Raw genomic sequence first — 21,396 nt, 5'->3', positions numbered from 1 at the left:
GGCTGTCTTTTCACGTTCAAGTGTACAGCGCTGCGTAAGTCTGGTGGCGCTATAGAAATGATAAGTAGTAGTAGTAATAGTAGCACTATGCCGACCATTGACCCCTTATGACACATGCGAAACACGATTCGTGTAGGGTTGCGGCTGAATGGGAGCTTCACAGCAAGTATGTGGATTACTTGAAGTAATATGCCAGCAGTTGGGATTGCTTTATGAGAGCATGAATATCTATGGAAGACACAGAGCACAGTGGTGAAATATACAATCAAGAAATCAGCATAGACAATCAGCAGAAAGACGCTATGAATTAAGGAGTCCGGAGTGGTATATGTATGACTATTGGATTACAACAAAAGTTGGGACGTCAAAGTCCCAAGCTACTACTACTACTGAAAAAGGTGTGAACCAAAAAAATGGAAAGGAAGAAGTAATAAACTTTGCAGCTGGTGGCAGTGAAACGTTAAGATAAGTACTGAGTTTTCAAGTTGGCATTCTATCAAATGCGGGTTATTGATGTTTTTAGGGGTGATATGTAAAATTGAGGATATTGTGAGGAATGTTTGATAGGTAAGCAAGAGCACATGATTTGTAGAGTATACAATGTATTTTAATAATTTTGTTGTACAGATTTTGTGAAAAATGTAATAAAGATGGAATTTATATCCTAGTTGCTTAGTGGTAACATTAGTAAAAAAAAGTTTTGCAACTAATTGGAATTGAGGAACCCAGGTTGGTAATAAGTGATCACTTTGGATGAGAGAAAATTCTACATCTAAATATACATTTCCTAGTACTCATGGCATTGAAGTTGAGTACCCTAATGCAGTGTTGTCATTTGATAACCATATATTGTAAAATAACTATGGAGCTCATTTTCGAAGCATCTGGATGTCTCAAAAAGCCAGAATGGACATCCATATACTTGAAACGACAAATCCTGATTTTAGAAAGGCAGACTAGAGATGTCATAAGTACGTAAGTGTTGCCATACTGGAGCAGGCCGAAGGTCCATCAAGCCCAGTATCCTGTTTCTAACAGTGGCCGATCCAGGTTGCAAGTAATTGGCAAGAGCCCAAAACAGTACAATCATTTTATGCTGCTTATCCCAGAAATAAGCAGTGGATTTTCCCAAGTCCATTTTAATAATGGCTTATGGACCTTTCTTTTAGGAAGCTGTCCAAACCTTTTTTAAACCCCACTAAGCTAACAGCTTTTACCACATTCTCTGGCAACGAATTCCAGAGCTTAATTACACATTGAGTGAAGAAATTTTTTTTCCAATTCATTTCAAATTTTACTTCATTGTGTGCCCCCTAGTCCTAGTATTTTTGGAATGGGCAAACAGAAATTATAATAAATCAAATTACAATATTTGGAAATAGTAAACAAGCGATTCACATCTACCTGTTCCACTCCACTCATTGTTTTATAGCCCTATATTATATCTCCCCTCACCTGTCTTTTCTCTGGCTGTGGGTCTAAGGTCTGAGAGAGCTAGTCTGTTTCAGTGCCATCAGATGACCTACTTTTGAATCTGATTTATCTTGCTGTCTGCAGAAAAGTCCTATTATAGGTACTTTGCTGAATATTCCCCTATGGAAAGAACTTGTTAGCTGGTTTCTCCCATAGTTCCCCTTTAATTTCTTCTAAATTCTGCCATTGTTTCACTTCTCTTTTTGTTTTGTGTGCAGATCACTTGGATAAGATGAAGGAAGAATGGGAAAATGATGTTAGGAAAACTGAACCCATGGAGAGCAGTGAGGCTTTGGAACTTTCTTACTCCTATGGGAGTCAGTGCAGCAGCTACGATGGTGTCCAGTTAGAGAGACCTGATGGTAGCCGGTTAAGCAGTGGGAAACTGAACTGTGAGGTTTGCGGCCTAGCTTGCATCAGCCTGAATGTCCTTATGGTGCACAAGCGCAGCCACACTGGTAAGTAATTCTGTTACTCTGACAGCCTCCTGAGAAAGAGGGTAGTGGTAATGGTTAGCCCAATATCTGCCATAGGATGTTTCTCCAGGTGGAGTAGAAACAATTAATTATGTGAGTAGACTTAAGGAATAGTCAAGAATTTGGCAGCTAAGGGCTGTGTTTTTTGGAAGAGTCTATCCAGCTTATAATCGAAAAAGAAAAACGCCTATATTTCGACCCAAATCGGGAGATGGGCGTTTTTCTCGCAAAGGCGCCCAAATCAGTATAATCGAAAGCCGATTTTGGGCATTTCCAACTGCACTCCGTCGCGGAAACGAATAAAGTTGATGGGGGCGTGGTGGAGGCGGGACTGGGGCGTGGTTATCAGCTGAGAGATGGGCGCCTTAAGCTGATAATCGGAAAAAAAAAGGTGTTTTGACTGTGATTTTGGGTCACTTTTTTTGGACCCTTTTTTCTCACGAACAAGTCCCAAAAAAGTGCCCCAACTGCCCAGATGACCACTGAAGGGAATCGGGGATGACCTCCCCGGACTCCCCCAGTGGTCACTAACCCCCTCCCACCAAAAAAAAACCCCACTTTAAAAACTTTTTTTCCAGCCTGTATGCCAGCCTCAAATGCCGTATCCACCTCCATGACAGCAGAATGTGTTCGATCCTCTCACAGCCTTTCCCTGGGTCAGATGTGGCTCTCGGTGCAGTACAGGGTCACATCAGCATTGCATTGTGGTGGGTGTAGGGTATTGGGCTCCGTGATTTCATTAGCTTGTGTTACAGTCTCACGATGTTGGTAGTTGGTAGGCTCTTCTCCCATGGTGCTTTTCCCCCTGCCTACTGGGTCAGAGTGTGCCCTGTTGTGTTTCCTGTTGTAATCCATGCGGTAGTGGCCATTTTGTAAGCCAGTATTAGTTCCCTTTCCTGTGTTAGCCACGTTAGAGAACTTAGTTCTTACCTTGAATGTGGCTGAAAGAGGGCATTGTACAACATTCTGCCAGCTCTGACCTACTGCTAATCTCAGTACCAGGGAGACTCGTTGCCAGTGGGGCACAACCTCTGATCTGCAGTTAACTGTGAGTAAACGCGGTTATTCCAATAAAGGACGTTTTCGGAGCGATTAGTCTTCAGGTGTCAACTGGTGTGCCAATGATATACAGCAGCAACAAGTCCTAGAGGCCTGCGTGTATGCAGGTCCCTGGAGCACTTTTAGTGCGTACCGCAGTGCACTTCAGCCAGGTGGCCCCAGGCCCATCCCCCCCCCATCTGTAACACTTGTGCTGGTCAATGGGAGGCCTCCAAAACCCACTGTACCCACATGTAGGTGCCCCCTTCAACCCTAAGAGCTATGGTAGTGTTGTACATTTGTGGGTTTTTGGGGGGGGGGGGTTGGGTGCTCAGCACCCGTGGTAAGGGAGCTATGCATGTGGGAGCGTTGTCTGAAGTCCACCGCACTGACCTCTAGGGTGCCCAGTTGGTGGCCTGGCATGTCAGGGGGGCGAGTGTACTACGAATTGTGGCCCCTCCCACGACCAAATGACTCGGATTAGGACGTTTTTGAGCTGGGCGTTTTTAGTTTCCATTATCGCTAAAAAAAACCAAACGCCCAGCTCAAAAACATCCATTTTTTCGAAAGTATGGTTCGGCCCGCCCCTTCATGGACCCGTTCTCGGAGATAAACGCCCATGGAGATAGGCGTTTGCGTTCGATTATGCCCCTCCACGTATACTACGGTCGTAGAGAGAGAGAGAGAGCGTTTCTCAGCTTTTCATTGCTGAGTCTTCCATTTTCTTATCCATCCAAGCAGATAGGTAAAACATCAAGAACACATGTAAATGACCAGAATACCGACATATACACACATATTTGTGCATAAACATATGTAAATTCTAATGTTCTGGCTACCTGCTATTCTATAGATAGTGTGTAAATGTGAAGGCGCATAGTTGGAAGGAAGGCCTGCCTACCTGTGGGTGGGGCACAGTTATATGTCTACATTTTAGAATTCTTTAATTTATGCATGTTTTTTAGCGATCTGGGCACAAGCATTTATACCAGTTAAGCTGGTATTCAGTAAAAATGTAGATACCTAGTAGACTTCCAATAAGCACCTTCTAGGCACCCCTTTATAGAATTGCCCTATAAAAGGGCAATTCTGTAGTTAAGTGCCCAAGTTTACATGCATTCTTGATCAGTCCAGACAAGCAGAGTGAACAAATGATTATGTTTATTCTCATTCATCACGGACTTACCTGAATCTCCACTACCCAAATTGCAAAGGACTCAAATACAAAGCAACCTATGCGTCCAACTTCTCCTACATAAGCACACGACTATGGAACCCACTGCCAAAAGCTGTGAAAACAATCTTTGACCATCTAAAATTCAGAAAATCACTAAAGACCTACCTGTTTGGTAAGGCATACTCTACTAACCCAACATAAATGCCTCAACTCTACAACACATCTATACCAAAGATCGTATTGGACATTATCTAACCCTTTCTATCTTCAACCCCTAATGTGCCTGAATCTTACCTACCCTATTCCACCCTAACATCTAATTGTATTTGCTCCTCTACCGGACTAGGTGATTGCCTTTACGGAACTATGTAAGCCACATTGAGCCTGCAAATAGGTGGGGAAAATGTGGGATAAAAATGTAACAAGTAAATAAATAAATAAAAATATTGAACAGTGGACTGAAAAAGTGCAATCAGCAAACAGTAACAAGTAATTGAAAATGGATCAAATATAACACCAACTAAACATTTATTTACTTTCTAGAAAGTACCTGGGGAAATCAGGACATTATAGCTGCTCACCAGTTATCAAATATAACAGTTTTACAGGGCTACAGCAAAGAGCTTTCTCTCTCTCTTCTCCCGGGCGGAAACTGAGGAAAAACCCAATATAGTCCGAATGAAAAAGGCTCCTGGGCTAATCAGAGCCCAGTCAACAAGTTTTTAAAAAAAGCTGGTTACATCACTATAAGCATTTCCTTTATCTGTGTGCTAACTAAAAGAGAGAAAGATCAGTTCTTTGTAACAGCTTAAAAAATAGCTTGTATCACCTGCTGGCCAAACTAGAGAAATATACTTCAAGAAATAACCAGTACATTTTACAGGCTTAAAACACACTGTTTCTTCACAGTGTCCATATCTGGAAACCATATCTTCAAAAGGATATAGATTTAGGAACATCCCCCCCCCCCAAATGCCTCAAAATTGGTATGCGCTTTAGGATTTACTTGCAGATCGTTATAGAATACGATATGTGTGTAAATTCTGATTAGGGCCAATTAGTGCTGATAATTGGCTCATTCAATTAAGTTATGCGAATTAAATTGGGCATATGCCCAATTTAATGTATGTAACTCTAGGCGCCATATATAGAATTTGGCCGTGAGTGAACAAATATTTTCTTCAGTTTATTTTAAATGTACTACTATTCCCTTGTCTTTCTACTTTTTGAAAAAGTAAACAATTGATTTGCATTTACTCAATTCACACCACTCATTATTTTAGAGATTTTCCTCTCAGCCATTCCCTCTCCAACTTGAAGAGCCGTAATGTCTTAAGCCTTTCCTCATAAGAGAATCTTTCCATCACCTTTATCATTTTGATCACCCTTCTCTGTACCTTTTTCCATTCTCTTATTTTGAAATGTAGCAACCAGAATTGCACACAATATTTGAGATGCAGTGGTACCATTGAGCGATGCAGAGACATTATGATATTCTGTTTTATTCTTCATGCCTTTCCTAATAGTTACTAGCATTCTGTTTGGTTTCTTGGTTGCACCATTGTACACTCAGCGAGGATTTCAATGTGTTATCCATAATGATACCTAATCATTTTTCTGGGTGGTGACCCCTAATGTGGGATCTTGTATTATGTAGCTATACGTTGGATTGCTCTTCCCTATGTGCATCAATTTGTAAGTGTTCGCATTGGATTTTATCTGCCATTTGGATGGCCAGCCTTCCAGCCAAACACCAAGTGAAGGCCTAACAGTGCCACTCCTTGCTAGATTACAGGGGTCAGACAAACGTTAGAGACTATGGGTTGGCTTATGGTGGTGATGGCTGAGTGTTCTAAACTTATTAAGAACTTTATAGACTGCCCTTTCCTTATTTAACTATTTACACATTTGCAGAATTTCTCAGCCCTGGTAATGGACGGGAGGCAGGTAGTGCAAACAGTGTGAGGAAAAGAGACCTTTTCTCATGCTCACAGATTGCACATGATTGTGTGTTGGTTTGATCTGCAGGAGAACGACCTTTCCAGTGCAATCAGTGTGGGGCATCCTTCACCCAGAAAGGTAATCTTCTTCGCCATGGGAAATTGCACACAGGAGAGAAACCTTTTAAGTGCCACCTCTGCAGCTACGCATGTCAGAGGAGAGATGCACTCTCAGGACACCTGCGTACACATTCCGGTAAGTTAGAACTTACTCAGAAGTCATTTTTTTTAATTAGGAAATTTCAAAATACCGTACATCAAACTTAAATAGTAAAAAAACATTCAGACCATGGAATCATAGGGGGACCACAGGAAACACCGTTCCATTAGACACACATTAAGATAGAAAATGAAAACAAAACAGGGGAGCAGAAAAGAAGCATCTCCCCCCCCCCCCCCCCCCCCCCCCCCAACACATACACACACCTCCAAGCAAGTATTCATACCATTTACTTAGGGTTAGCTTTTATCAGAGCCCCAGTACTCTCTTGAGCCACAAAAAATTCTAATAGCTGTTTCGGTTAAAAGAATAAGAAATTATTACTCCTAAAACTTACAAAACAAAAACAATGATATGTCTAAATACACAAAGCATCACGTTCCAGGACCCTTCTTTTCAAAGCCAGGAAATTGTTATGGCTCTTCTGTGTTGACTGAGCTAAAGAAATATACATATAGGGGTCGAAATTCAAAGCGATTTAATGGGCCAGAAATGGTTATCTGCTGATATTCAGCGGCATTTAACTGGTAGTGCTGCTGAATATCATCACAGACCGCTAAAGTAAAAGTCAGCCATTTTGTGGGTGGTCCAGGGGTGGAATCGCCACTTAAGTGCTGATATTCACCAACTGTCTAAATTAAGCAGCCATATTGGACTACATAAAAGTCAATTCTATCTTTATGCGATGTTGCTTAGGCCAGTGGTTCCCAAACCTGGTCCTGGAGGCACCCCAACCAGTCAGGTTTTCAGTATATCCTGACTGGCTGGGGGTGCCTCCAGGACCAGGTTTGGAACCACTGGCTTAGGTGGTTAAATGCTGAATATTTCACTTATCCAGATAAGAAATAGCTGGCCACATAAACCCAGATATTCAGTTTTGGTGCCTAGACATGGTTGGCATTCAATATCTGGGAATAACACTGGAGGTGGCTAAAAAAAAAAACCCGCTCACTGCTGGCAGCTGAATATTGACCTTATAATTGAACTCAAACACTGCTCATGTAAACTACAAAAGTATAAACTCAAAACTATATTCTTGTAAGGCCCCAAAGCAAAAGAGAAGTAAATCTCTTCCTCCTGGACAATTTCTTTTTTTTTTTAGAAAAAGGCTTCCATGGAGGAATGCTAAGAAGGGCAATTAAAAGTCACAGCTTGATATTCAGAAGCACTTATCCCCTGTAATAATGTTGTTTGAAAATTCTTAAAGATCACTGTCTGGACAGTGCTGGGGTGCAGCATGGGTGTTCCTCCTAACTCTATGGATAGTCAGCGATGTTCAGCCACTATCCAGATAGCTATATGGCTGGGTGTCCAACCTCAGGTCTTGAGGGCCGCAATCCAGATAAGTTTTCAGGATTTCCCTAATGAATATGCATGAAATCTATTTGCTTGCACTGCCTCCATTGTATGCAAACAGATCTCATGCATATGTTTATGTTTACTGATGTACCGCCATTCAGGGCCTAAGCAGTTTGCATAAAAATAAAGGGGTAGAGGAATGCCAAGTTATTGATAAGAAAGATGGCTGAGGTTGGACACCCATGCTATATGGTTGCAGTTAAGACTTCAAAAGGGCTGTCCAAACTTAAACTACATAGCTGTGTGGAGAGTGGCTGAATACTGCTGCTAATACTAGTCACCACTGACTACACACATTCAGAATCAGTGTTTCAGTGGTTAGTGGCACAGAATAAATGTGGACAATTAAAACGACACCGTCTGTATTTAACACAAATGCTGACTGTGACATTTGAATATTGACTCTTAAATTTTCAGTCTGTCGTGCTACTGATTAGCATTTGGAAGAAATGCATTGATTTTGTCGTGGTGGTGTGTAATCTCTGTCTTTATTATATTTCTGAGAAAATGTTTAATGTTAGAAACAATCAGAAGGTTGGTGGTTATAAAGCACAAAGGGCTGTGGTGTAAGCAGAATCCAGCAAGGAAAGAGCAGCTGGACACCCGAGAAGCCTGAGCTAAATAGATTAGAAAGTCAAAGCGTTTAGTCTGAGCTGTATCTAATGGAAAGTGCTTCTGTTACACAGCAGTGCTCACCTTTGTGTAAGTAGAATGAAAAACTCTTATGGGCCGATGATCAGAAGCAAACGCAGGCGCTAGAGGCTGTTAGCGCCATACTAGCGTCTGCGTTTGCTACCGCCCCATGATCAGAGCCCCCAAGCGTGCGAAACAATGCGCTCACGGGCTCTGAACGCAACTAGCATGCAAATGCATGCAAAACAGGGCTAAACCTATTCATCCCCAATGATCAGCGATTGGCTCACTGGCTGCGGCAAACCTTACGCCAGCTCGAAGCTGGCGTTAGGGTTTGCAGACTATTGAGGAAGAATGATAAGCCCTGTCCAGCATACATTTGCATGCAAGCAGGCCCCCATTCCCCCCAATTAAGCAGCCCCCACGGGAACCCTGACCGATCCCCCAGCAACAGGGGACCGGATATCCAGCGGACCTCCAGTCCCCTCGACACAGGTTCAGGGGGGCTGGAGATCTGGTGGGTCTTCAGCCCCCCCCCCCCCCCAACATCTCTCATAGGTCCCTGGTGTACCGCAGGTGATTCCCCCCACCCCACTTGGTGGTCTAGCGGCCCTTCCTCCCCTTACTTTAAGTTGGAGGAGGGAGGTGGCCTCCCTCTTCTTCCATCGGAGCCGCCTGCAAAATGGCAGTGCCTAGCCCTGCCCAGTGCTTCCTGGGATGCGCCGGACAGGGCTTCACACCATATAAGGCACAATCCTCCTGCACGTCTACCCATGATCAGAGAGAATTGTGTGCTGAAATTTGCATGCAATTATCTCTGATTATAGGTCCGTTAAAGCCATGCGCTGTTCCAGCACTATTTTTAGAGATCTCTTTGGAAAATCACGGGGCTTTTTGATCATCTGCCTATCAGTGGCATCCCTGATGTTGAAAGAGTGAGGGATGCAGAAATATTAGCGTGTACCACAGGGCTCACACTCTATGCTGAAGAAGCTGTGCTGCTGTTGAAAAAGACGATTGGGGGAAAGATTTGGAGGCCAAGGCCCAGGGAGAGTTACTGTTTTGTGCAGAGTACATGCATATTTTGGGGGGATTAGAACCTTCTTATTTCCCCTTTCTCTTGTTTTCCATGAAGTTGAGAAGCCGTACAAATGTGAGTTCTGTGGTCGAAGCTATAAGCAGCGGAGCTCATTGGAGGAGCACAAGGAGCGCTGTCGTGTTTTTCTGCAGAGTGCCGGCAGCTGTGAGGCTGGTAAGTTGGAGTTCCTAGTATTTGATGTGTGTGCTCCAAAAACAACTGCTGCCTTTACCCACCGAACCTGCTGTCTGCTTCAGGGTTTCTTTGTGGCTATTGCAGGGCAGGAGTGAGGTGATTTAGCAGAGCCGTGGGTGGGGGGTTGGGGTGGGGGGGAACAAGAGCGTGTTGCAGAACAAGAGTGAGGTGCATTAGCAAAACTGTGTATGTGGTCTCAGTACTGGAATAATAATACTTCAGGTTAGGTGCGTGTGTATTATTGTGTGAAACATGTACATTGGAAGACTGGGCTGCTGCAGCTCAGAACTGAATTTGTAATGCAAGATTTTGTTTAGTGGAACATTAAGCAAAGAAATTTATCTGTGGCCTGTTGCAACTAAGAGGGGAAATTATCAATAGTTGTTATTGTAAAAACATGTTAACCCTAGTTATTAGTGACCCATGCTGTAAAGTAACCCATCTTAACGGTAGCCCACGTTGATAACTATGCTAAAACACCACACATCTTTAATTTTCAGGGTTAAGTAGTTTGCATTTTGACAGTTGTTCATGCCTGTATTCTCTTTTGAAATCAACCCAGCATTGGCAGAAAATGAAGATTTAACTTGCTGTATCAGTAGAATCTGATTTCCTTTGCAGAGAGCAAATAAATGTGCGTTACCTTGTGGTTACTTACATCACACATGCAGAGATGGAATGATATAGGGCAGCATATTGGCACAGATCTCCCATTTAAAGTTGTTTTCATAGTTGTGGCATTCAGCCAAGCGCCCAGAAATTATGTGCGTCAGACTTTTAACCTCTTTCTCCCAGTTTATATAAAAATGTATATAGCACAAGTGCTGTTGTCAACGACAGTGTGAAAGTAGCACCTTGGTGACTGATCTGATTGTTTTGGAGCTTGTCAGCATTCAAAGCAAAAATAGCTTTTATCATCCTATTAAAGTGATCAGCCCTTTCAGTGCCCCAGTGTACATGTGAAGTGCTAGCATTTATGCGCCACTTGTGTGTGTAAATGTGCAAAATACTGGCACTTTTCACAGGTGAGTGCACACTTATGCTTGTAAAGTGGCATAGTGGGTAAAAGGGAAATGGGACTTGATATACTGCCTTTCTGAGGTTTTTTGCAACTATATTCACAGCGGTTTACATATATTCAGGTACTTATTTTGTACCAGGGGCAATGGAGGGTTAAGTGACTTGCCCAGAGTCACAAGGAGCTGCAGTGGGAATTGATCTCAGTTCCCCAGGATCAAAGTCCATTGCACTAACCACTTGGCTGTCACGTGGGCAGAGCTTAGAAGAGGCATGGGCAATGCTGCCACTTTGCATGCAACTTACACATACCCTTGCTGCATTTAGGTGCCCACAGTTAATATTGGGTCTATGACATGTAAATGTAAGGTGTGCCGATTCTGGGTTATTCTAGTATGGAATCTGGGCACACAGATTCATATAGATTAGGTTCTCACCACATGGCATCAGGGTTCCAAAAGGAGAGGCCCACTTATAGAATGGTCCCCTGATTGGATAATTTTATAAGAGTACACCTATGTCCAAGTGGGAAAAAGGTCTCTATTTTATTTGAAAATATCTTTATTAAGGTTTTACAAACAGAGAAAAACTACTAGAGAAATGCTGTTTTCTGTTCTCACAGTATTTCTGAATTTTAGCTCCTGAGAGAAAACCTTTTCCTCATTGTTTTCCCTTCTTCCTTCCTAGTGCCCTCCATGCCTCCTAAAAATATGTTTATACAAGAGATGTTGTTTTTTTATTTTCTTTAAAAATTGAGAGGTCCATATTCAACAAACTGATAAGTGGCAAAATTATCTTGCTAAATTTAGCCGGGTAACTTTATCTAGTTATAAAGCAAAATTTATCTGAGTAAGTTTTTTATTGAATATACATGAATAAATGTATCTGTTTGGCCTCACTTATCTAGGTAATTTTTTCAAGACAGCACTGAATATCAGCACTGTCCATAGTGAAAATACATCCCACCCATGATCCGCCCATGTATACACCCTCCTTACAAATATGCACTATGCAGGATTGTCGTGTATTTACAGAATAGTGCTTAGGCGGCATACTGGCATAGACCTGTGTATATGTGCACATGCGTATATACTAAACATTTACACGCACAGGCTCATAAATTTAGGCAAATAAAAGGCAGTTTTAAATTTAGAAGCAAAAGGAGAAAGGCAGGAAAGTCCTTCCACAGAAGTCAAACAAACAAACAAACAACAAACAAACAAGGTGGAGGAATGTTCCAAAGAATGAACAGATATCAGAAGTCTTCCAAAGGGTTTATTTTCCTCAAAAAGTCACAGATATCAGCTGGACCCAACACAGTCCGTGTTTCTGCGAAATGCCTTCTTCAGGGGTCACAGTACGTTACAAGTATCTCATTTTGTGTGACCATAAAAATGTGAGGAAATACAATCGCAGATTGAACTTGCGAATTTTAAATTTTCCTAAATGCTCGGGATATGCTCCTATTGATATCTTCAAAAAATATCTAGTGGAAACTTTGCACTATTCTTCAGAACACATTCCCCCTATAAATCGGATATACTATGTTCCTCTTAAAAAGAATCAGGATGAAGAAATTGTGGAAAGGTTTTCTACACAAAAAGATTTAAATGAAAATGCTTTGAATATAACAGAGATTTTGGAATCCACAATAACAGAAGACACTGAACGCCAAACTTTGGTTATTTCATTTGTCTTTGAGCAAGATATGGATGCTGTTAAGAGACTGTTCTTTAAAAATTCACAATCTTTATTTTATGGTAAAAAAGTATGGTTATATCCCGATGTAACTAGACAAACACAAGAAAGAAGGAAAGCTTTCTTAGCACTGAGAAAAGACACCTTAGAGTTGGGTGCTTTTTTTTACCTGAATTATCCATGTAAATGTGTGGTTAAATATTTAGGTTTGAAATATGTCTTTTTTCAACCAGAACAACTGAAAGCTTTCATTAATCATAAAAAAGTGTTAAAGTAGTTGGTAGTTTACTGTCTAATGATAAAAGGATTGTATAATAATATTATGCTGAGCGTTGTGCTATGCTAAATTGATTTTCCCTTTTCTTATTTTAATTGATTTCCTCTCCTGGAATATGGTCTCTTCCCCCTGCTAACGATTTTGTGGTCTAAAGAGAGAAATATGTTTTTAAGTTTCATAACTTGCCTTATTATTATTTTTCTTATTCCTGTATTGCAAATTTCAAGTGTATGCTTGGTAAAAAGGTAAAACTAATAAATATAATAATTTAAAAAAAAAAATGTGAGGAAAACATCTCATCGGGGTCATAAGACAAAATCCCAATGAGATCAGGGTCTGATAATTCTCCTTTATCACCTTCCTGTAAAGCTCCTTTTGCTCTTCATCTAAGTATCCCCACTCCTCCTGGGAGAAAGAGACAATGATGTCCTCAAATGTCATCGCCGCGCAAACTCGTTTTTCAGCAAACATTTGCAGTTCAAGTCTCAATACCAAGCTGAAGAAATATGTGTTCTGCTCACTCCCATATACAGGAGAATATATCATTCCCATAAACAGTGATAATAATAATAATACAGGAGGAAGTTTATCGGACTCATTTTTCTCATCAGTCTTCAAAAGAAACCCTTATATTGTTATCATTATATTTTTAATTTTTCATTTCATATCGTGCACTGTTTCATAGTTAATTTCATACTATAAAAAGAATGAATGGAAGAAGCATTTAGCTTTCAATAATATTCTCAGTACAGAGGAGAAAAAGACCTTAGATGTCCAAAAAGTGGCATCAAGTCAGGTATCTTATTGCCGACGTTTATTGGACTCCATTTTCTCATCAGTCTTAAAAAAACCCTTATATCATTATATTTTTAATTCTTAATGTCATATTGTTCACTCTATTTCATAGTTATCTTCATACAATAAAAAGAATGAATGGAAGAAGCACTTAGCTTTCAGTAATATCCCCCCCCCCCCCCCAAAAAAAAAAAAAAAAAAAAAACCAAATCATGCCTACAAAATATCAAAACATATGTTACTGCATACCATCCATTCAGAATAAATCTCACATACAGATGAACTTAATCAGTGATAACGCTTCTATCATGGCTGCTCTTTAAATAACTTTATCATCCATAAGATACCTGACTTGCTGCCACAGTTTGGACATTTGAGGTCTTTTTCCCCTGTATTATTACTATTATTATTATCATCATCATCATCATTGTTTACGGGAATTATATATTCTTCTGTATATGGAAGTGATTAGAACACATTTCTTCAGCCCCTATATAAATAGCCAGTTAACAACTGTGCTGTGGGATTTTGAGACATTTGCAATTTACAGAGGCCCACGTATACTGAGTTACAATAATCACTGATTCACTATTTGATCATCGCTTTTAGGGAGATAAAAGTGTGATCTCTGCAAAATTGGCTATTTGAGTCACATTTATGATATGGGCTTTTATGTTTCAACGTTTTTATTGAAGACACAACAGAAACTTTTTACAATCATTGAAACCACTTTTGACAAATAAAGTTTTTACAACAACTTGTGGCTATTGTCTCCAAAGATTTTCTTTTCCTCCCCCTCCCACCTCCCACCTCCCTCAACCCCCCCTCCCCGCCCCCCATTTGAAAATGATACATATGTGTTATTAACATCTTAGTGTGTTGAGGACCAAACTTCTTCCCTTATGAGACAGAGAGTCTATATAAGCACCCCAAATTTTCATAAATGTGTTCTTTCTTTTCAATGAACGGTTGGCTTCTTTTGCTTCCCACATCATTAACTGGTGGGTGAGGTTCCGCCAGTGCCAATAATCTGGTCCTATGTCATTCGTCCAGTTTTGCAAGATACATTTCTTTGCCAACAGTGTTGTTTTACGTAAAAATATATTATGTTCCGGTATTTGACCTCTAAATGATCCCGGTAAATTTAACAGCATCTGCACTGATGTGCCTGCCAGCTTGTGGCCTAAAAGTTGTGATATGTAATGAGTTATTTTTCCCCAAAATCTTCTAACCTTCCAGCAGCTCCAAAAACTATGGTAGTATGTGTTATCTGTTCTCCCACATCTCACACACAAGGGCGTCTGCAATCCCCCGAATTTTGCTAGTTGTGCAGGTGTCATATATGCTCGGTGTATAAAACGGAATGCACATTCCCTATACTGGGCTCCACTGACCAATTTCGGTATCCCCTTCAGTTGCCTTTCTACATCCCATCCCACTAGTGTAACTCCTAAGTCTTTCTCCCAGCGCTCTCTTAACTTTTGAAAGTTTTTGGGTTTCTCATGTGTCCACAGTGCCTTATGTATCCCTGAAATTGATGGTGCTTCTTCAGAAATCTCTAGGAAAATTTTTTTTAGCTTCAATCCCTGTTTCTGTTCCAATCGGCCTTGATCTAGTGACTGAATAAAATGCTTCAGTTGGCAGTGCGCAAATGTGTCACCCCATTGAATTGTATCTGCACCCAACAGTTGATCTAAAGATTTAATTTTCCCACTTTCATCTAGTACGTCTTCCAGACATTCCAAACCTCTCTCTGCCCATCGCTGAAAAACTAGGTTTTCTATACCTGCTGTAAAGGTTGGGTTTCCTCTAATTGTTAATAATTCTGTTACTCCTCTCCCCATCTTCAATCTGTTCCCCAAGAATTGCCACGCTCTCCTAAGCGATTTTAGTAGTAAGTTATTCCTGTGTATCTCCGGGATCTGCGGCGTTTCTAATTGTATCAGGGATTCCAATCGCCATGGACCAAAGTATTCCTGTTCTAACGCTAATGGTGTATACCATGTCGTTCCAAATATCCAGTCCCTCACATGTCGCATTAAACAAGCCATATTGTATAACTTCAAGTCTGGTAATCCCAGCCCTCCCTGTTGCCAGTTACCCATCATGAACTGTTGTTTCATCTTAGCTTTCTTATTGGCCCAGCAAAATTGCATTACCATCTTAGTGAATGTTTTCAGATCTTTACCCATTATACATATTGGTATGGTCTGCATAACATACAACCATCTAGGTAGGATCACCATACGAATTAGGCATATTCTACCCATCAGCGACAACTGCAACTGACTCCAACTTGCGAGTTGGTGTCTAGTCTGAGTCAACAGCATCTTAATGTTAAGTGAGTATAATTCTACCACATCTGGCGTCAACTGTATACCCAAGTATCGAAACGATTTAGTTGCTCTTCTCAATGGAAACGTTCCCTGCCAAGTCGCTGTATTCTGTATATTACTAACTAATGCTTCTGATTTCTCCAGATTTAGTTTGAACCCAGAATAGGTTCCAAATTCTTTAAACACTTCCAGTAATGCTTGTAAGGACTCTTCTGGGTTTGTAAGTATAACTAATAAATCATCTGCAAAGGCAGCCAATTTGAATTCCTGTTTCCCCAACACCACTCCTCTTATGGCCGGCATATCCACAATATCTCTAATCAGGGGGTCTAAGTATAATGCAAAAAGCAGTGGCGATAGGGGACACCCTTGCCTAGTTCCTCTTTGTATTTCAAAAGCCTCCGAGCAATTATCATTGACCGTTATTCTAGCTTGCGGGGATGTGTATAGTGTTCTAATTGCTGTGACAAACCACCCTGCAAAGCCATAGGCATTTAGCGTGTCGAACATATAGTTCCAGTCAACTCGATCAAATGCCTTCTCGGCATCAAAACTGATCATCAAGGTTGGTTGTAACTCCCTCTTTACATGTTCCAGCGCTGTGATAATTCTCCTCAAATTTTTAGCAACTGATCTTCCTTTGACAAATCCCACTTGTCCCTCTTGCACTAAATTTGGTAATACGCGGCTCATGCGTCCTGCCAATATCTTGGCAAATATCTTCATTTCACAGTTCAATAGAGAAATAGGTCGATATGACTCCGGCAAGGTATGATCTCGTTTGGGTTTGGGTAGCAAAATAATTTGAGCCATGTTCAGTTGTCTAGGAAGAAATCCTCTCTCTACCCACCCATTGAAAGTCTCTACCAGTGCAGGCTGTATTTCTTCTCCTAATAGTTGGTAAAATTCTACTCTTAGCCCATCCGGTCCTGGCGCTTTCCCTGGAGAGCTATTAGTTATTGCCCAATGTACTTCATCAATATTTATTGGTTCATTTAATACTTTTTGTTCCCTTTCAGAGAGAACCGGATGGGCCACCCCCTCTAAATATAAATTGCTCGGAAGACCTGAGTTATGTTCTTCTGCATATAAGTTCTGGTAGAAAGTTTTAAAAATATTTTGGATTTCCACATCTTTAAAGCACATTTTTCCTTTCTCGTCCTTTAAAGTTGTAACTCTTCTCGATGTCTGTTTCTGGGCAATAAGTCTGGCCAACATCTTTCCCCCCTTACTGCCATACTTATATAATTGAAATTTATAATAAGCTTGTGATTTCATCTCTCTCTCATGTATAATAGTATTTAGAGCCACTTGAGCTGATACCAATTCTTTCTTCAGTTGAGCGCTGGAAGACCCATCATATCTTTTCCTCAATGTTACAATTTCTTTTTCTAGCCTCAGTATCTCTCTGTCTCTAGCTTTTTTAAATTGGCTTACATAACTAATGATCTCTCCTCTTAGGACCGCTTTCGCCGCCTCCCAGAATATTATTGGGTCGGAGGCTGTATTCTCATTAAAAAGTTTATATTCTTTCCAAGTTTTCATCAAATGTTCCCTAAATCCCACATTATGGGTCAAGTAACTTGGGAATGTCCACTGTCTAACTTTACCTCCCTCCTCCCCAGGTTTCCAATTCGCCCAAACTTCTGCATGATCCGATATTGCATAAGGTCCTATTTGAGTATCCTGTATCTCTCCCATTAATGTACGTGACACCAGCAGGTAATCTATCCTTGATTGTGTGTTGTGTGCTCTGGACATATGTGTGTAATCTCTATCTTGTGGGTGGAGCACTCTCCAGATATCCAATAGGCCCAAAAGTGAACACAAGTTCGGTAGACCTTTTGACATCCAGTGAGATGGTGTCTGTGTGGCATTAGATTTGTCCATCTGCGGGTCCCATACTGTATTAAAGTCTCCTCCCAAAATTAATCTGGAAGAGTCTTCTCCTATTAAATGCCCCAATAGTTGTTGATAAAATTTTTTATCCATTTGGTTTGGTGCATAAATACTGCCCAGTATTATCTGCCTCTTTGCCAAAAGTACCTTACAAAAAATGTACCTTCCCTCTGGATCTTTAATTACATCGCAAATCTTGTCCACCACCCCTTTTCTTATGAGGACAACCACTCCGCCTTTTCTCCCCTTTGCAGGCGATCCAATGCATTCTCCCACCCACCATTTTTTAAGTTTATCCTGTTCTGTCTCCTTTAGGTGTGTCTCTTGTAAAAGAGCGACATCTGCTTTGATTCTCTGTAGATATTTTAATATCTTAGAGCGCTTCACTGGCGACCCGATGCCTCCCACATTCCAGGTCACTATTTTAACCATCTTTCACGTGTTGTGGTGGCTACGGATCACCCACAGAAGCTCTTTATCATCCGGGAGCAACCACCCCAGCCTATGGTTCCCCCCTCTTATCATGTAGTCCCCACACATTCTCTTTTGCTGCATAGTATCATTTTTTCTCTCTTCCTTGTTCCTTATCTTGTTTACGTCTATTTGCTTTCCCCTACGCCCTATCCTTCCCCAACTCCTCCCTCCCCTTAACATCCCCTCCCTCCCTTCTATTACCCTCCCTCCCATGTTCCCTATTAACCCTCTACGTTCCGTCCCTAGTATGGGACTAATCACGTTTACGCCTCTCTCTACATTCCTTATAATTAAGCTTCTATTGCAAGGTTACTTCCCTCTTCTATATGTGAGCCCTTATATGAATTCCCCGTTCCTCCCTCTCTCTTCTCATATTCAAGGGCACCTCTTATCATATTCAGTGATCTGTAATTCTAAATAACTGTTTCAATATAACATTTTCCCATCTTGTGGTTATGCCCTCTCCTATAATTGGGGCCCATTGTATATTATATATATTAACTCCAACATTAACCAATAACGTTATGATTTCCTTAATCTAGTGTTTTCACAACTTGCATGTATAGCATCATCCCCGTCTTCCTCCTTTCCCTCTTAACAAGATGACATGGTTTTATCTACTAAGCATTGTCTTTGTAAATGTTCAATTCCAGCTTCTCCGGAAGACCAGCCGAAACTCTTCCAGTGTATCTTCCATGTTATTTCAAAAGTTCCACTCTTGTTGGTTAGCGATAGTATTATTGACTGTGGTTGCTCGCCTTGGTTTTTGCTTATTCATTCAGCAGTTGTAATCCACACTCCTGTATACGGACGATCATGTTGCCTCATCCCATCAGCAATTGTAATCCAAAAGTATAATAGGGTTGTTCAGGTTGCGGCCTCCACCTTTTATTCTTATTATAGTCCGTCATGGGCCACTTGTATTCCGTGTTGGCTGCTCAAACCACGTCCTGATTATTTCTTAAATTGTAGTCCCCATTATTCCACCCCGAATCATGTCTTCCTGGGCACTTGGTTTTGTTATTCAACTTCTGAAAGTTTCTACTCGCAGTGTTTCTGCCGCTTCATTTCCGAGTTTGTAATCCATTGTATTCCAGTTGGTGCTTCCATGTATGTCATTGCTACTCAACCCTGAGCCTCCGTCAGGGTCTGGAGCTGAGCCGATAATCATTCAGTTCTTATGTTTACTGTGACCCCCGAATTTATCTGTAATCATACCAACTCCGGCTGTCGCTTTATATCACTGAGGTCATTTTATCCAAAAGATTTAACTTCCTTAAATCAACTTTTTCAGCATTGTCCATGATTTAATTCCAACATTCAACTGTTTTATTCCATGTCCTTCCCAGTCTCAGCCTGATCCGTCATTCATCTCCTTCACTCAGTATTTGTCTAATGTATTGCTGTGCTTCCAGGACCGTCTCACAAATTTTAACAGATGATTGGTAAAAGATCTTTAATTTTGCTGGGTACAACAGCGCGAATTTGACCTTGTGTTGCACTAGTTGTGAGCACGTCGGTGAAAAAGCCTTCCGCTGCGCGGCCACTGCGCTCGAATAATCTTGAAAACACAGGATTTTTTGATTGTTATAAGTCAGAGGTGTTCCACCACGTATGGCCTGCATTATTGCAGTTTTATGGTTAAAGTTAAGTATTCGGCATATCACTATTCTGGGCCTCCCCACGCTTTGTCGCATAGGGCCTATTCGATGGGCTCTCTCAATGATTAGGGGCCCCATTTCTGATTGCAGCTTTAGTTCTCTCATTAACCATTTCTCTAGGAAAGGGCGAAGTTCTTTTTCCCCTATATCCTCAGGTAGCCCAACAAAACGCAAGTTATTACGTCTAGACCTATTCTCTAGGTCTTCTATCTTTTCGGCTTGTGTTTCCACTGTTTTTAAGAGTTTACCATACCTCTGTTCCATAGTTGTAACTTGGTCTTCCAGGGCCCCCGTTCGTTGTTGAAAGCCCGCCATATCCTGGGCGAGTTGCGCCATATCGCTCTGCAAACCTACTAGTTTGGAGTCCAGTCCCTGTAATTTTTTGTCTAGAATAACTTCCAGGGCTGCTGTTACTTCTCCCACTATTTCGGCGGTCCATGCTGAGCTAACTGACAAGTTTGATGGGCTCGCCGGTGCCGCCATCTTGTCTTCTCCCGCTTTTCCTTTACGAAGCGATTTAGCGGCCATTGCTACTTCGGACCTCCGATCCAAAAAGATAGGTGGATGGGTAAGCCTCACGGGTTCTTTATTTTAAATTTTAGCCGGTTTCCGTTTTTTAGTTCGAGGGTTTTAGCTTAGAATGCGAGAGAGGGCACGGAGCTAATCTTTTAGTGACCGCTCGCGTGCATCGCGTCACGTGACCTTTCTGATATGGGCTTTTAAAGAGAGGACGCTAACACTTGTCCCAAATTACGTGCCCGACCATTAATGGTTTTATTTCCATTCACCTGTAAAGAAGGCTCAAAAATATTAGATTTTCTCAACACCAAGACACCAGCATTTCTAGACCATTAATGATGAGGTGAAATCCATCATTGAGGTCTCTAAAGACAAGCATTTCCACAGTCTGGCTTTCATCACAGTGTGTACTTCCAACGTGAATAAACTTGGTGCTTCATGGATCTGAAGACAATTCAAGCAGATGTTTCTTCCATAAAGGAGAATCGGGATGAGTCCTTAGTAACTGATGTTTTATTTTCACCGCCCTTAGGTCTTTAATCATTGGCAGTAGCTTCCCACAGGTATCTGAAGCTCTAGAAAAAAGGGGGAAAAAAGCCTTTTTATGTCATAGTATTGTTTGAAAACTTGACTCAGCCCAGATAGAGATCAGATAAGCCGCCTTTCTTGCACAATAGCCTGCTGTGTGTTCCACTCTCCATCACTCAGTGACCACATATTAGATGTAACCGGAAGCAAATGCCTCTTGATTGAGCTCCCCTTTAGTGTTTGAGGCTCAGAGAGAGGATGCCTGCATGTCTAAAAATTCAACCCACAGTCATGGTTTCTCAATTTGAAAAAATAAAAATAAAAAAAGAACCCAAGCCCCATACCTACATAATGGAAACAGCTTATTAGCAGAGATCAAGGGGATGAGCCAGTGGCTGGGCTGGAAGAGATGTAGAAGCTGCTTCTATTCTTAGAGCTGTATTGTGCGCAGCCTATGCCGTGGAAGCCACAGCTGGGGCTCAAGCACCATAGAACTGCACTTACTCGCCTCCTTTCCAGCTCTTTTTGATGTTTTTGAATTTA

At 41.3% G+C, this 21,396-nt stretch overlaps 1 protein-coding gene across 2 annotated transcripts in view; it reads left to right on the top strand.

Annotated features, from left to right (window-relative positions):
* IKZF3 (IKAROS family zinc finger 3) overlaps positions 1-21,396 on the top strand; it is a 206,836-nt gene that overhangs the window by 125,011 nt on the left and 60,429 nt on the right. The window contains exons 4-6 of one of the 2 annotated variants that reach the window (XM_030221340.1): positions 1,692-1,931; positions 6,193-6,360; positions 9,512-9,628. In XM_030221340.1, coding sequence (XP_030077200.1) covers positions 1,692-1,931; positions 6,193-6,360; positions 9,512-9,628 — 525 coding nt within the window. The remainder of the gene's footprint in view (positions 1-1,691; positions 1,932-6,192; positions 6,361-9,511; positions 9,629-21,396) is intronic. The other variant, XM_030221341.1, reaches the window with a different exon arrangement.

The sequence above is a fragment of the Microcaecilia unicolor genome, chromosome 12, assembly GCF_901765095.1.
Source record: "Microcaecilia unicolor chromosome 12, aMicUni1.1, whole genome shotgun sequence".
In the NCBI taxonomy this organism is placed as follows: domain Eukaryota; kingdom Metazoa; phylum Chordata; class Amphibia; order Gymnophiona; family Siphonopidae; genus Microcaecilia; species Microcaecilia unicolor.
Note: the sequence above shows the minus strand (reverse complement) of the source record. Positions and strands in the feature narration are given on the sequence as shown.